This window comes from Myotis lucifugus, unplaced genomic scaffold (assembly GCF_000147115.1).
Source record: "Myotis lucifugus unplaced genomic scaffold, Myoluc2.0 scaffold_26, whole genome shotgun sequence".
In the NCBI taxonomy this organism is placed as follows: Eukaryota; Metazoa; Chordata; class Mammalia; order Chiroptera; family Vespertilionidae; genus Myotis; species Myotis lucifugus.
This window is the reverse complement of record NW_005871074.1, coordinates 217,473-231,448: the sequence shown is the minus strand read 5'-3', so window position 1 is coordinate 231,448 and position 13,976 is coordinate 217,473. Positions and strand designations below refer to the sequence as shown.

Genomic DNA, 13,976 nt, shown 5'->3' with positions numbered 1-13,976 from the left:
CCCTGAAGTATTCAGATTGCTGTTAACATTATTTATTCTCTGAGCTTAAATCGAGGGGAAAAGTATCTGTTTAATCTCTCATAAAATAGGTAAAATTTTCCATTCTAATATTGAAACTCAGGAACAACTGAAAATATAAAATTGATCCATGGCCCCCAAATTATCTTCAAATGGTAGTAAAAGGGGAGTGCTCAAAAGAATAACAACACAAATAACAAAAAAAATAAAATGCACGCACGCAAATTAAAACAACCCTTCTCCCAAAATAAAAGCCTGTTTTTCAAGCTACTTTCATTATCAGCCATTTTCTTTAAGACATTTCCTAAAAGTCAGTTGCATTTGACAGTGGAGTGTTTTTTTTCTGGGTACTTCTCATGGCTGGCTAGATGATTTTACAAAATTATAGCTCAGGAGTTGGGCGGAGTTGCATGTCTAGTTGTCTATCTCTACCTGCGGTATTGATCTAGACGTGGTGAGCAGTGTTTGGTTGTCTTGAAGTGGAAGAGTGTGTTTGGAGCACAAGTCAATTACGTAATGACTCTCACTGCTCACTGTCTAGTGAGTTGTGCCATCACTGTGCAGCTGTGATTGTGTGCCCAGGTAACAATTCACACCTGAACAGCTGAATACATACTCACATCCAATTTCATTAACTTTTCAGTAAATATGTGATTTGTGGTACATGAAAAAATGTTTCTGTTCAATAACTAATTTAAGTGTTTTTTAAATTTTGCCTGTGAGAATGAATAGTCTGGTCAACTGATATGGCAAAACATGAATAAGAACCCATTATAAAATACTCGAAGTGGTTAAAGTCCTTGGAAAACTGATGGTTTTATGTTTTTCATTTCAAAACTTTACCAAAGATGGTTCTATAAAAATAATATATACTATTTTTTATGTGTATACTAGTATATATATAGTTAATTCTCACCCAAGGATATTTTTTCCAGTGATTTTTAGAGAGAGTAGAAGGGATGGAAGGGGGAGAGAGAGAGAGAGAGAGAGAGAGAGAGAGAGAGAGAGAGAGAGAAAGGGAGAAAGAGAAAGAGAAACATTGATGTGAGAGAGATACATCAATTGATTGCACCCTTACCATTCTGGGGATCGAACCTACAACCCAGGTATGTGTCCATGCGTGGGAATTGAACCTGTGACCCTTTGGTGCATGGGCCGATGCTGTAACCACTTAGCAACACTGGCCAGGGCATCATGTATATATTTTAATGGAAATATATTGACCACATTTATAAACATGCAGTTATTAAAGACAGACTAAGGAAATTTACACAGAGTTGTATAAATTATAACAACTTATAAGGTGACCACACTCTAAAATACAGCATGTCTCAAATAAATGTAGACACACTTTGAATAATTAAAAAGCCAGCATACACTTCATTTTCAAAATGTAATAGCATGTGTAGCTCTCAGCCGTTAAAGTGTGTCGACATATTTTTGGGACACACTGTATGTATGTTTCATACAGTGGGAAATAGTGGGTACCAATGGTAATTATCTATAATAATAAAAGCATAATATGCTAATTAGACCAGATGTCCTTCCAGACATCCTTCCGGATGACCTTCCGGACAAAGCCAGGGCTGCGAGGCAAGCCCAGCTCCCGGGTGCCTGCAGGTGGCCGGAAGGAAGCCAAGGTCCCCAGTGGCAGCAGCCAGGGGAAGGAAGGCCTACTCTTGCACGAATTTCGTGCATCGGGCCTCTAGTTCTAAAGCAAAGAGGAACATGCAATAAATATCAGAGTGAAGAGAACTGCTCTTTGCATATACCTTTAAAAGGTAATTTACCTTCTTTTAGATTTTCTTCTTATATGTCAGTGCCACACTTCCTCCCAAGCTTAAAAGAGCCAATGCTCCAATGTTTCTCAAACCTTCACGTTAAAACCATTGAGTGGCTTTTTATCTTTTGCCTTAATAAGCAAGTGGTAAAATGAGATCACCGAGTTTCATATTATAATTTTGCATTTTAACCTTCTTTACCCATTAGAAAAAAGAAGCACGCCATTTCATTGAAGTCAGCCTGTTGGTACACATCATTTTTAACACTATTTTTTCAGTGTACCCCAAAATAGCATTGTGTAGTATATCATTGGTTTCTTTTATTTTCAGTACTAGTGACTCGGTGCATGGATTTGTGCACCTTGAAAGGAAATTAATTAGAAGGTGGCTGGCAGGATGGGACTGGGCAAGACGGGCTGGATACACCCTGGAGCCAACCTCCTGCAGTCCCTCCCCAGAGTCTGTGGAGTGAGCCAGGTCCCTCCGGCAGGTGGGGTCCCTTGGCCTGGCCTGCAGGGATCAGGCCAAAACCGGCTCTCTGACATCCCCCAAGGGGTCCTGGAGTGCGAGAGGGCACTCTGCAAAGTTGCTGTCGTAAAGGGTGTAGAACATAAATGCAAGTGTGCAGTAAACCAGATTCGGGGCTGACAGTGCTCCAGCAATAACATAACCCACAGCCAAAGGTGGAATTGTGTGGACCCGTGAGGAATTGGGCTCCCTTCTCTCTGGTTTTGGGGTGTGTCATCCAAGAACCACTGCTGCCAAGTCACTGCAGCTCGGCAGCTCCTGCATTGAGTGTCTGGCCCCTGGTGGTCAGTGTGCGTCATAGCGACTGGTCGGACGGTAGGAGGGATACTTAGCATATTAGCCTTTTATATATATAGATATGCAGTCATTGTATTTCATTGTTTTACATGCCTACCTCCTTTTGCTAGATTGAGAGCTGCTTAAAGACAGAGAATATGTTTTATTCCCATTCTTTATCATCTCCATAATGCATGGCATGTAGTAGGTGTTCAATAAATATTTATTACATTAAAAATGCTCTAGATATGCTTGCAAATGACCATATCCATATGTTTTAAATTCAGAGTACAATATTCTCTTTTGAGTCTTATTTCAGACTTGTCTTTTATTTTAAAGACAGGCAAAAACTTATTTTTCTGTGTTAAGCTAACATGGGCATTTAAAAAAAATAATACAACACTATGATTTTCACTAAACTAGGAAAGGTTATTTTGGAGCTGCTGGGACGTTAGATATTTGAAGTAGTAATTACTTCCTCCTTAAATGTTACCTTTCAGAGTCAAATACTGCTTTCCTGCTGCAGTTCAACTTTTTACTTAAAGGAAAATGTCTTTTATTCACAATTCGCCGTGCTATAATATTATATGTGGTCATTCTCCTTTTCATTTGTTTTGGTAGCACTGTCAAGTCAATGAAACATCATCAAAGTAACGATAGTAGCTTACCCTTTTAGTGTTTATTCTGTGCCAAGCATTTCACTAAGCATGTTACATGAGCTACGTCATTTAATAACCACATACAATTTTTGATGTGTGTGATTTTACATCTATCTATCTATCTAAGCTTAGGAGGGCAATTTTCAACTGATAAGCAGTATGGTCAAGAAAATAATGCAAAGATAGCCACCTTCAGATTTTGCATTCTTGGTTCTTTAAAGTTCTGAGTATCCAGCAACAAAATTTAATACCCTATTTTGCATAATCTGGAACCAGGAAGCACTTGTGTTATCATTTATAAAACAAACAGCATAGGCTGGGTTGTGCTAGCAAGTCACTGCAACTAAGACTACAAGGGTATTTCTTCTACATTGAATGGATGAAATATGAACTCTTACCTGATGATCATCCACACTTCATGTTGAAAGTGACTGCTATCGTTTATAACTTACCGTGGTAGACTTGGGTTTGGTTCCAGAACTGGTCACTGGGGTGGAAGATGGTAGGTCAATGGACTCGGCGTTAGAAGACAAATGTATTGGTGTCTGATTTACTGAAATGGTATCTGCTCCGCTCTCAGATCCGGACTCCAGGTCCTATTAAGAAAATGCATTTATATGAAGGACATGCACATGTTCTCTTCATGCCTTTCTCCCTGCTACCAGCACCTTCTCACCTCTTCCTTCTAACACACACTGACACACTAAAGAGTTGCTGACAACTGACATTGAGTGTCACCCATAATCATGCATTATTATTATGTTTTATAATCCTGCATTATTTTGTAACAATTGTACTCTTCCAAGGCCCTGATTTTTAGAAAACAAATACTAGAGAAAGAGGTAATATACAACTTTGGGAATTTAACAGCTGATTGTGAAGGGGACATACAAACGGCTAACAGGTACATAAAAAGATGTTCAACATCACTAATTATCAAGGAAATGCAAAATCAAAACCACAATGAGATATCACCTCACACATTTAAAATGGCTGTTATCAGAAAGGCAAGTGATAAGAAGTGTTGATGGGGTCTTGGAGAAAAGGGAACCTGTGTACTGCTGGTGGGAATGTCAACTGGTATAGCCACTATGGAAAACAGTACAGAGGTTTCTAAAAAAAATTAAAACTAGAACTGTCATATGATTCAGTAATGCTACTTCCAAAGAAAACAAAGTCACTGTTTAAAGTCACTGTTTGCATCCTTATGTTCATTGCAGCCTTATTCACAATAGCTAAGAAATGGACACCTAAGTGTCCAATGATAGATGAATGGATAAAGAAGATATGATATTTGTATATATATGTATATATATGCACACGTGAATACAATGGAATATTACATATATACAGGTATGTACAATAAAATATTACTTAGCCATAGAAAAGAAAATCTTGCCTCTCCTGAGAACATGATGGAACTTGAAAGCTTTAGGCCATGAAATAAGTCAGACAGAGGCACGAATACTGTATGGTCTCACTTAAATGTGGAATCTAAAAAAAAGCCAAACTCATAGGACAGAGTAGAATGGTGATTGACAGAGGTTTGGGAGGGGAGAAGGATAGGGAGATGTTGGTCAGAGGGTACTTATTTCCAGTTGTAAGATGTATAAGTTCTGGAGATCTAATATTCAGAATGGTGACTATAGTTAATAATACTGTATTACATACTTGAAAGTTGCTGAGAGTAGCTTTTTAATGTTCTCAACACACACACACACACACACACACAATTATAATTATATGAGATGATGGCTGTGTTAACTAACCTTATTGTGGTAATAATTTTGCAATATATAAGTGTATCAATTTATCATGTTGTTCACCCTAAGTGTACACTATATTATATGTCAGTTATATCTCAATAAAGCTGCAAAATAGAAAATAAAAAAGTGGGATGCAAGAAGTAAAAAAGACATATACAGCAATAATGAATACAAAAAGGAATCTATATTCTTTAAATGTGTGTGTAAAACACATAACCCTAACCAAATTTCTTATGCCATGAGTAATTTTAGGTCAGTGATAATCAATTCTTGTTGGTTTTTTTTTGCATGGAAAAGACAACACTTTACCATAAGAGAAATATTAATTAAAATTTAAAATTGAGTCAACATTAAATGAATAGTCACAAAGAGCAGGTAATTTATAAACTTCAAATGCATAAGTAGCAGGTAAATTTACTAGTATAAGCCATTTACATTCAGCCTTCATGTACATCAGAAATCTTTCGCATTAATTTTACCTTGCTTATGAATTGATTAGATAAATAAACAGGTAACTTTGTATCTTTCTAACAATACAATAATTTTGAAGTTAAATGACAATTCTTTAAAAATCTACCATTTATATGTTTTATCTTTTAAAGACAATACGTTACGGCTATTTTCTGCCTCAATTTCACCAACTCTATGTAGAAGGTAAGTTATCATTATTACTTGATAGATGATGAAGCCGAGGCTTAAGACAACGAACTTGACCAAATTCACATTCTGTGTCGGAGCTGGCATTAAAACTCAGATCTATTCGACCCCAACTTGTTAGGCTCTATCAAGAGAGCTCCTTGAAGTCTTTGCCTCTACCCTTATTTTAATATGTATTTTTCACCTTGCAGACATTCTTAAAGATTCCAGCCTATATTATTCTTTAAATATTTTATTAGAAGTAGAATTCGCTCCAGTATTTTCTCATAAGGAATCTCAGTCTGAGCTCACTGTTTCATTGCAAGTCTTGTCCCCCCTGCTAAACTGTAAGTTTACAGTGCAGTACGAGGGTGCGGCAGAGGGAGTTTCTCTGAATCTGGGACAGTGCTTCTTGGTGGACAATCAAGGTCATAATCATTCTGTTATAATCTCTTTAGTCCATGGCACAATTATCAAAAGTAATGGAAAGCGCCTGTGGAAAATATTTTGGCGATGAGAGAATTTTAAAATTAGCTTTAAATACCAAGGAACAGAAATAAAAAAACAAGGGATGACCTAAAAAAAACCCATATTAGACCAAAAAGAAGTTTTGAGGGCTCCAGGATAAATTTTATTCATTTTTAGCCAGCGTCTGGTATGAGTGAGTACATGGGAGAAGGAAAGGGAATTAACAAACACCCAGTTGTACTCTCTGCCAGACCTGTGCAATGCATCTTACATACGTTCTTTCATTGGCTCCTCCCAACAAGCCATTAGGTAGGAAACAATATCTCCTTTTCACGCAAACGTGAAGGTAAAAAAATTAAAGGATTTTCTTGTGTTCTCAGACATTTAGCTGTAGAACTGCCCTCTGGACCCAGGCCTGCAGACCCCAACGTTCATAATGTTTCTACTATATTACTTTGCCTTTTCCATGTATCTGTTGAACAGAATACTTGGAAGTAGATCTTGATTTACAGAATGAGCCCTTATTAGGCAATGGTAGTGATATTCTATGAATGACATATAATACAAAATCCAATTTATATTTTAAAGAGAGGTAGAAGATATAGAGATAGGCAAATTCCAAAATCATCACCCACATTTGCTCCTGTTTTTTTGTCTTTACTATTCAACAAAGGAACATGTCTAACAGGTAAGGGCTATGTTATTCTCTGACATGAAGACAACAATATGGAGTTGTATTTAGCAGAAATATGAGCTGTGGGTTTTCTCCTACATATTTGGGGATTGGGTAAAGTTTAATGTAGAGGGGAAAGTGGAGAGAATAAAGAGATAGTAAGAGATGAACAATTCACACCAGACAATTTAAAAAGAGAAAATGTGTTCTATGCCTACATTAATAGCAAAGAAGTACTAAGGATTAAGGACCTCCTATTGAAAAATATGGTTATGTCTGGCTTTAAAAATATTTATGAACATGAGTAGGATACTTCTATATACCCTTCCTATGTAAACAAGTTTAAACATCCCTTCTTATTGGTCTTCAGACTACTTTCATTGTGTTTCCACCAGGGATGAAATAATTGATGTCTGGGAAGACAGAGGAGATTGAGGGAAGACTTCACTGTAAAGAAAATATTTGAGATGAATCCTGAAGGCTATGAAAAAATTATCCAGAGCTTATAGGCAAAAATAAAAATGCCATTTCTACTGGCTTTCTGGTCGAAGTATTTCATTTCATATTCACTTTTAATTATTTTTTTTTGTTCAAGCTATTAGATTTCCATTATAATCAACTAGAGCAAACAGTGTGGTGTAGTGGTCACATGACATGGCTCTGGATTAAGACTGGCTGGGTTTGTATCCCGTCTCTGATACATATAATTACTAACTTCTCCATGCTTTTAACTCACTTGAAAAATGTTGTGAGGAATAATATGTTAATATATGTCAAAAACTTATAATAATATCCAGTATATGCTAAAATAATACTAAAATTATTTTAATTTGTTTATTGACTTTGAAATATTCTGTCCCACAGTCAGAATGAGTATTGAATAACTACAGAATCAACTGTAGAACTACTGTATACTAATGAAAAGATTTGATATAGGACAGTTCTATTTTGAAAGGTGCTCAAATTTATATATAGGATTGTCTGTCCCTTTTCTCTTAGGTAAATGCATAATTTTTTGACTTAATGTGTTCATTATTGCATAATGAAAATAACAGATTAATTGAAAAGGAATGCATGGCTTAATTATAAATACATTTACCATCACATTTGCTAATTTCCAAAATATAAGCCATTTAATATGGAACTAATATTAAATATGAAAAGTGTATAGTCAGTCCAGAATCTGTGTCTTTCAAATTTTGAGTGTCAAAATCTCTGAGTAGTGTACATCTTATATAAAATTAATACACAGTAGAACAAAATTATCACCTCTGCCCTACTTATTGTATTCACTGAGTTAGTTTTAGAGTATTTTCAAATTGATCTAAATTCTTTCTTGTAGTATTCTGGATGGGTCTCTCCACCCATCCACCCATCCACCCATCCACCCATCCACCCATCCACCCATCCATCCATCCACCCACTCATCCATGCAGCAAATATTTATAATCTTCTACATGAAATATAAATTTGTAGGCACTGGAAATAAAATACTAAATAAGATAGACATAACATTGCTAATTGTGTTTATAGCATATCATTGAATACTGATAATTAGGGAAACAACCATATGAAGAGGATTTAATCACTTAGGAGGCATAATTTCCCAGAGTGAACCTCTTTCTCTCTAACTAATAATAACCATTTTCTTTTGAATCGCACCCTTCTCTTATGACTGCATGAAACACAGAAGTATTTGAGTGAGTGTTATGGAACATGTTTAGGGTCGCATGTGGGTAGATGCTGCCATCAAAGATGTTTCATTTGTAAGAGGGACTGCATGAAGTAAAGCGATAGCATGCTCATGGGAACGGAAGTAGAAAGTGGAAGGCTCACAGGGACGTGCCGCCGCAGTTGGTTGGTGTGCTGGATGTAGAGGAGCTGGTGCTGAGAGCGTTCTCAATGTCCTGGTCAAGTTGGTCCAGTTTCATTATTAGCAGCACCATGGAGTCAAGCCGCGCCCTGTCTCGATCTTCTTTTATTTCCTGAGGAACAGAACATGTTGTTATGAATCTAAAAGGCCATTTCTTGGAAAGAATAAGCAGTGCCCTGTTCTTCCATGTGACAAAAAGGACACTGAATAATAGGCAGTCTTCTACTTAAGGGGAAAGAGAAGTTCTGTTCTGCACCATCAATGGTCTCTTCATTGGGAAGATACTAACCAACTGCCAAGAAAGCATTTGACATGAATATTAAATGCATACCCTTTGGATCAAGGCACAGTGAAAAGGAAGTACAACATCAATGAGCACTGATACATATGTACGACTTTCCAATGAATTATTCTTAGGAAAAGTTATACTTCTCTTGTCTAGGACAAATCCATTGTAACATACTACTAAATTATTTGTGGTTAGACATTTAAGGGGACACATTAGAGAATATTTTTGGAAGGCTACTTCTGAGTATAGGAAAAAAATAGGAACCAAATCAAACGAGGCAGGTTTTCAGTTTGGGCAGAGAACAAGTTTTTGTTTCTTTTCTTTTTTTTTCTTTTTTTTTTTCTTTTTCTTTTTTTTTTTTTTTTTTTGCATGGGGCCATTTTCCTAGTGTTGCTTCAAGCTTTTATTGTCAATATTTTTTAGCAATCTTCTTTCCTACTCACAAACTTTTGAAAAAAGCCCACACAATCATATATATTTTTGTAAATTATGTTGGTTACTCATTCTAAATTCTCTATAATATAGACATATATTAATGAAAATACTGTTGCTTATAGAAATAGCTAAAGCTTCTTATTTACTAGAGCTATTTGGGCATGACTGCTTACTATTCTTGGATGTTCAAATCAAGTCAACTAATATTAGAAATCTTCTAAATTCCTTGTGTGTTGTGTAAGGTATCAGGGTTGGGTAGAGTATTGGGGGGAAAAAAGATCAGGAAAAGCGTAGTAAGATTCTATTGAGGAAGCAATGGACTCAGGGAGAACCCTTTGAGGGAAATTATCATTTGTGACTCATGTTGCCATCTTCTCATCTGTCTGAGATATCTACCTAGGTGAAATCAGCTTGGAAAGGACCACCAGTGGCAACCTCAAAGGGAAAGAAATCACAACAGAAGCCTAAAGAGTGTGGGTATAAGGGAACAGGTTGGAGCCTTTGCTTAGGTGACGGCATTACTAGTGGCATGACTGAGCTGACTATCTGAATCAGATCTTTTAGTTTGTTTTTTGACTTTTTTCTTTTAATCTTCCTACATTCCCAAGCCACTGTTAGGAAGAACCATAAAAGAATAAGGACTAGGGCAATTTCATGGATTAATCTAATTCTATAGGGGTCTCTGTACCTCAAACAACTAGAGCAGATTGTTAATGTTATAAAGAATTATCTTTAAGATATCAAAGAATTGATTTCCTAGATTAAGTTGGTTAAAGAATCATTAATTAAGTTAATATATAGATAAGTTATTTGTGCTTATCTATATATTAACTTAATGATTAAGCTAAACTTGTGCTTCGTTAACAGATTAATGTCAAAGACATTAATTTTGAGAATAAATTAAGAATAGATTATTCAGTTTAATTCTCTTCTTGATAATCCAGAAAATGGAAAACTCTGACTGAATAGAAGACTCAAAGTCCCCTTAATTATTCCTTCAATGTGTTTGCTTGTATAATTCCTTTCCTTTAAAACCAAAGATGTCTGACAAGGTATTGTTCTTTGCATCTCTTTAGTCACAGTTTTTGTGTGACTGTCTTTTGCTTCCCAGTTGTAACATCTTCAAGCACAAAAGTTACATTTTTCTACCTGGCACACATAGAGTCCAATTACCCACACTGCCCATGCAAGATGTTTTCAGGGATAAGAATAATGAAGTCAATAGGAGCCAGTGAAATAACACCTCCCAAAGCCTTAGAAAATATGTTTCGATATTTTTCCAGCTACTAAATTAATGTTGGATAAAGCAGTATATCCTGTAGCAGTGGTCTCAGAAACAATTTGTTTTTGAATTAACTGGATGTTGAGATTGTGCCTTAAAACCACTTTCAAATCCATGGGCTGAACATCAAATTATTTGAAATGATTTGCCAAAAGAAATAAAACCAAACAGCTCTGGTCTGCAGTATTTCTTTAGAGAAATAGCCTATTGTTTTTCCCTTTCCTTCATGATGCTTCTCCTTCATCACCAGTCATTACATTCAGCCTGAAGTGTCAAGTACACAGGTCAGTAGCACATGTTACATACACGTCCATAAAACTTCACGAAATAGAGTTGACTACAAATCAGATGCTTTGGATAAATATTATTGTTCTTGTTTTTAAAGCTCAAGTATTAATAGTTTTCAAGGTGCTAACCTTTCATACGTCCATGGCTGAGCTCCAGTAAATAGCTTATGCCTGAAAACAGAAATGTGCACTTGCAGATTTTGGCTACATTCACTTCTACAGTGGAACTTTCATTGCATGCTGTCATTCCCATCCATGAAGAGAAACTAACTTCTTAAGAAGTGAAGCTGCCTATTAACAAACTTTTCAGTATTTCAGTAACTTAAACCCCTTAAATCAAGGCCAAAATGCCAAATTCTCTTCCCTCCCATCTTTCCTTCCTTCTCTCCTGCAGTCATAGCTGTATCTAACCACTATTAAAGGGATATAATATTCGTCAGTGAATAACAAGTATAAAATCGCTGCTTTCCTGAATATTATAGTCAACCATGAGAAGATGAACAATGAAAATTAACACATTCTCAAACAAGACAAATATATGAAGAAAATAAAAAGGGTAACGAGATACACAGTAACTTTGGGGGTAGTGTCTCACTTTGTATAGGGTGGTCCAATCAATTGCAAAAAACCTTTAAAACATCTAGTCCAGGTCTTTACTTAACAATTATCCAAGACATGTTCATTGGCCATGTACTATGTGCTATATATCATTCTCTAGGAAGCTACCTATTTCGTATTTGTACAGTTACAATCTTTAGGAGTGTTACAAAGTCAAATTCTGCCTTCCTCTAACTCCCCAGATCCTTCCTGCAGAACTAGATAGCATAAACAGTGTCTGTTCCCTGAAATAGCCTTTCAATTATTTGAAGAACTAAGTTATGCCCACTTTTACCTTTTCTAGGTGGATCATCTTCAGTTCTTTTCATTATTTCACATATAACATGCTTCCAAATCTTCACTAGTTTTGTCAACTGTTCTCTGGACATGATAAAATTTTGTCTATGACCCAAGTAATGGTTGGTGCCCAGAGTTAACATATTACTGTATGTGTTCTCTGACCAAGGCAGAGGAGGCAAGTACCCTCCTCCCCATCATGTTCTATACCCTTTTTAATGCAGCCTAAGATGAAGGGCCTGTTTAGAACATGGGCAGGCTATTCTTATTGGGATAGCCATAATCTGCTTTTTGAATGAAGAAACAGTGTTTAGTGGACTGTGAGCTGACCTTGAACCGACAGTATGATCTATGCCTCCTTTTCCCAATATGTGACTGTGTCCTGCTAAGAACAGAAACATCCTGTTGTCTCGAGAATGTAACCAGCTGTTGTCAAGGTATAGATAATATATGCAGCTACCATGGGAAAAAAATCTCTTTCAGACACAAGTCAGTGGCTACTTAGTCAAATCAGGAGAGAGACTTCTGTTCAATTTGATTTGTTATCAAAACCTAATATGGCTAAGCCACCTGGTGCTCATTGAGAAATTTGAAAGATGCTCCTTATTTATTTCAACAGCTATTGGGTCCATGGGCAGTGAAGCCACTTTGATCACCTGGCATCTGAGGGAGAGATATACAGGGCTTTCAGGGGGTCGTTCTCTCCAGGAAGCCTCTGAACAGGGGCCTATACTACCCTTCTTTCCTTGCATTGGGGGAAGAGAATTCCAACCCGCCTCTTTCTTCAGACGCTCTTTATTGAACAATACAGAACACAGCACAATTGGGGGGTGGTGAGGCGATGCAAATGACCAGGTATTTTACAGACTGGGCAGATATGAAGACCAGTGAAGGGGGGTGCGTGCCTCCCCCAGAGGCACACAGGCTGTTTTCCTAATCTAAGTATTTGGAAGAAAAGCAAAAAAAAAAAAAATCAGTAATACACCCAGATGCTTCCAAAGAGTGGATATTTGGCTGAGCAAATACAGCATTGCCTGAATGTTCTGCTTGTCAATGAGTTGTGGCATCAGAGACAGCCGTAATAAATTAAAGGCTAGGCCAGGAATAGAACTAAGACTTCCTGATTCATAATCCAAGGTTCTGGCTCCTACACTGTCTTTGATTCCATAGGCATCTTACTGGCTATTCTGGGCTGGTCATGCTCCCTGCTCCCCCGTGAAAGAAAGGGACCTTTTAGCAAAAGACTTGGCTCAACTTCCTTCTGAATTATTTGATCTGTAGCCAGCTGGACTAGTATGAAATCTCATATTAGTGTTATACATTTTATTTGACAATAAATTCCTCATTCTAGACTTTCCTTTCTTAAAATAATATCCTGCCTAAAGAACCAGAAGTTTATTTACTCTTTTTTTTTTCACAAGCAGTAAAGATTTTTCATTTGAATCGACAGTAAGATAGAGTTAATATAATTATCCTATGTCAGAATTTCTAGGCAAGTTAAACAAAGTCAGCCTTAATTTTTTATTCTGGTGCATTTCAAGCTGCAACTTATGTAGAATGGGAGGTAAGAAAACAAACCAGCAACTATTTCCTATTTGTCAGAGATAGTCTGTTCAACCACAAAATCTTTGCATATTATCTTTAACGAATAACATGTGCCACTATCATTTTAATATTAGGTGGTGAAGAGTGACAAGTAATCCTCATTTGAAGTTGCTGCAAGGAATCTTTTAACTGAAATGTAAATGGTGGCCTTATATTGAATGTTTATGTTCACTCTCTATTTATCTCCTCCCACTTATAAGGCCTGGGAAGAAAATAGGTCTCTCCTTTGCTTGATTTTTAAACTCCAACTAGACTTCGGATGGAGCGTTTCTGAGCTGGGGCTTTTGTAAATTGCACACAGAGGCTCCTGAATAGTTTCAAAGGACGTTTTTGCAGCTGGTCCTAAAGAATGCTCAGAAGAGGCAGGTGTGAACCAGGCAGAGAATTGTGTGGGCAGCGATTCCTCGGTCCAGGGAAATCTTCCTCCACTGGCTTCAAAGGCCCATTTTTGGGACTGGGATATCATTTGTATCTAAATAATCTGGTATGTGTTCTGAAACCAGTTT

The 13,976-nt window shown here is 36.8% G+C and overlaps 1 protein-coding gene across 1 annotated transcript in view; it reads right to left on the bottom strand.

The window, feature by feature from the left end:
• The window catches only part of DLC1 (DLC1 Rho GTPase activating protein), a 362,233-nt gene that overhangs the window by 265,277 nt on the left and 82,980 nt on the right, over positions 1-13,976 (bottom strand). The window contains 3 exon segments of the mRNA XM_014453591.2: positions 3,715-3,858; positions 8,642-8,658; positions 8,661-8,790. Coding sequence (XP_014309077.1) covers positions 3,715-3,858; positions 8,642-8,658; positions 8,661-8,790 — 291 coding nt within the window.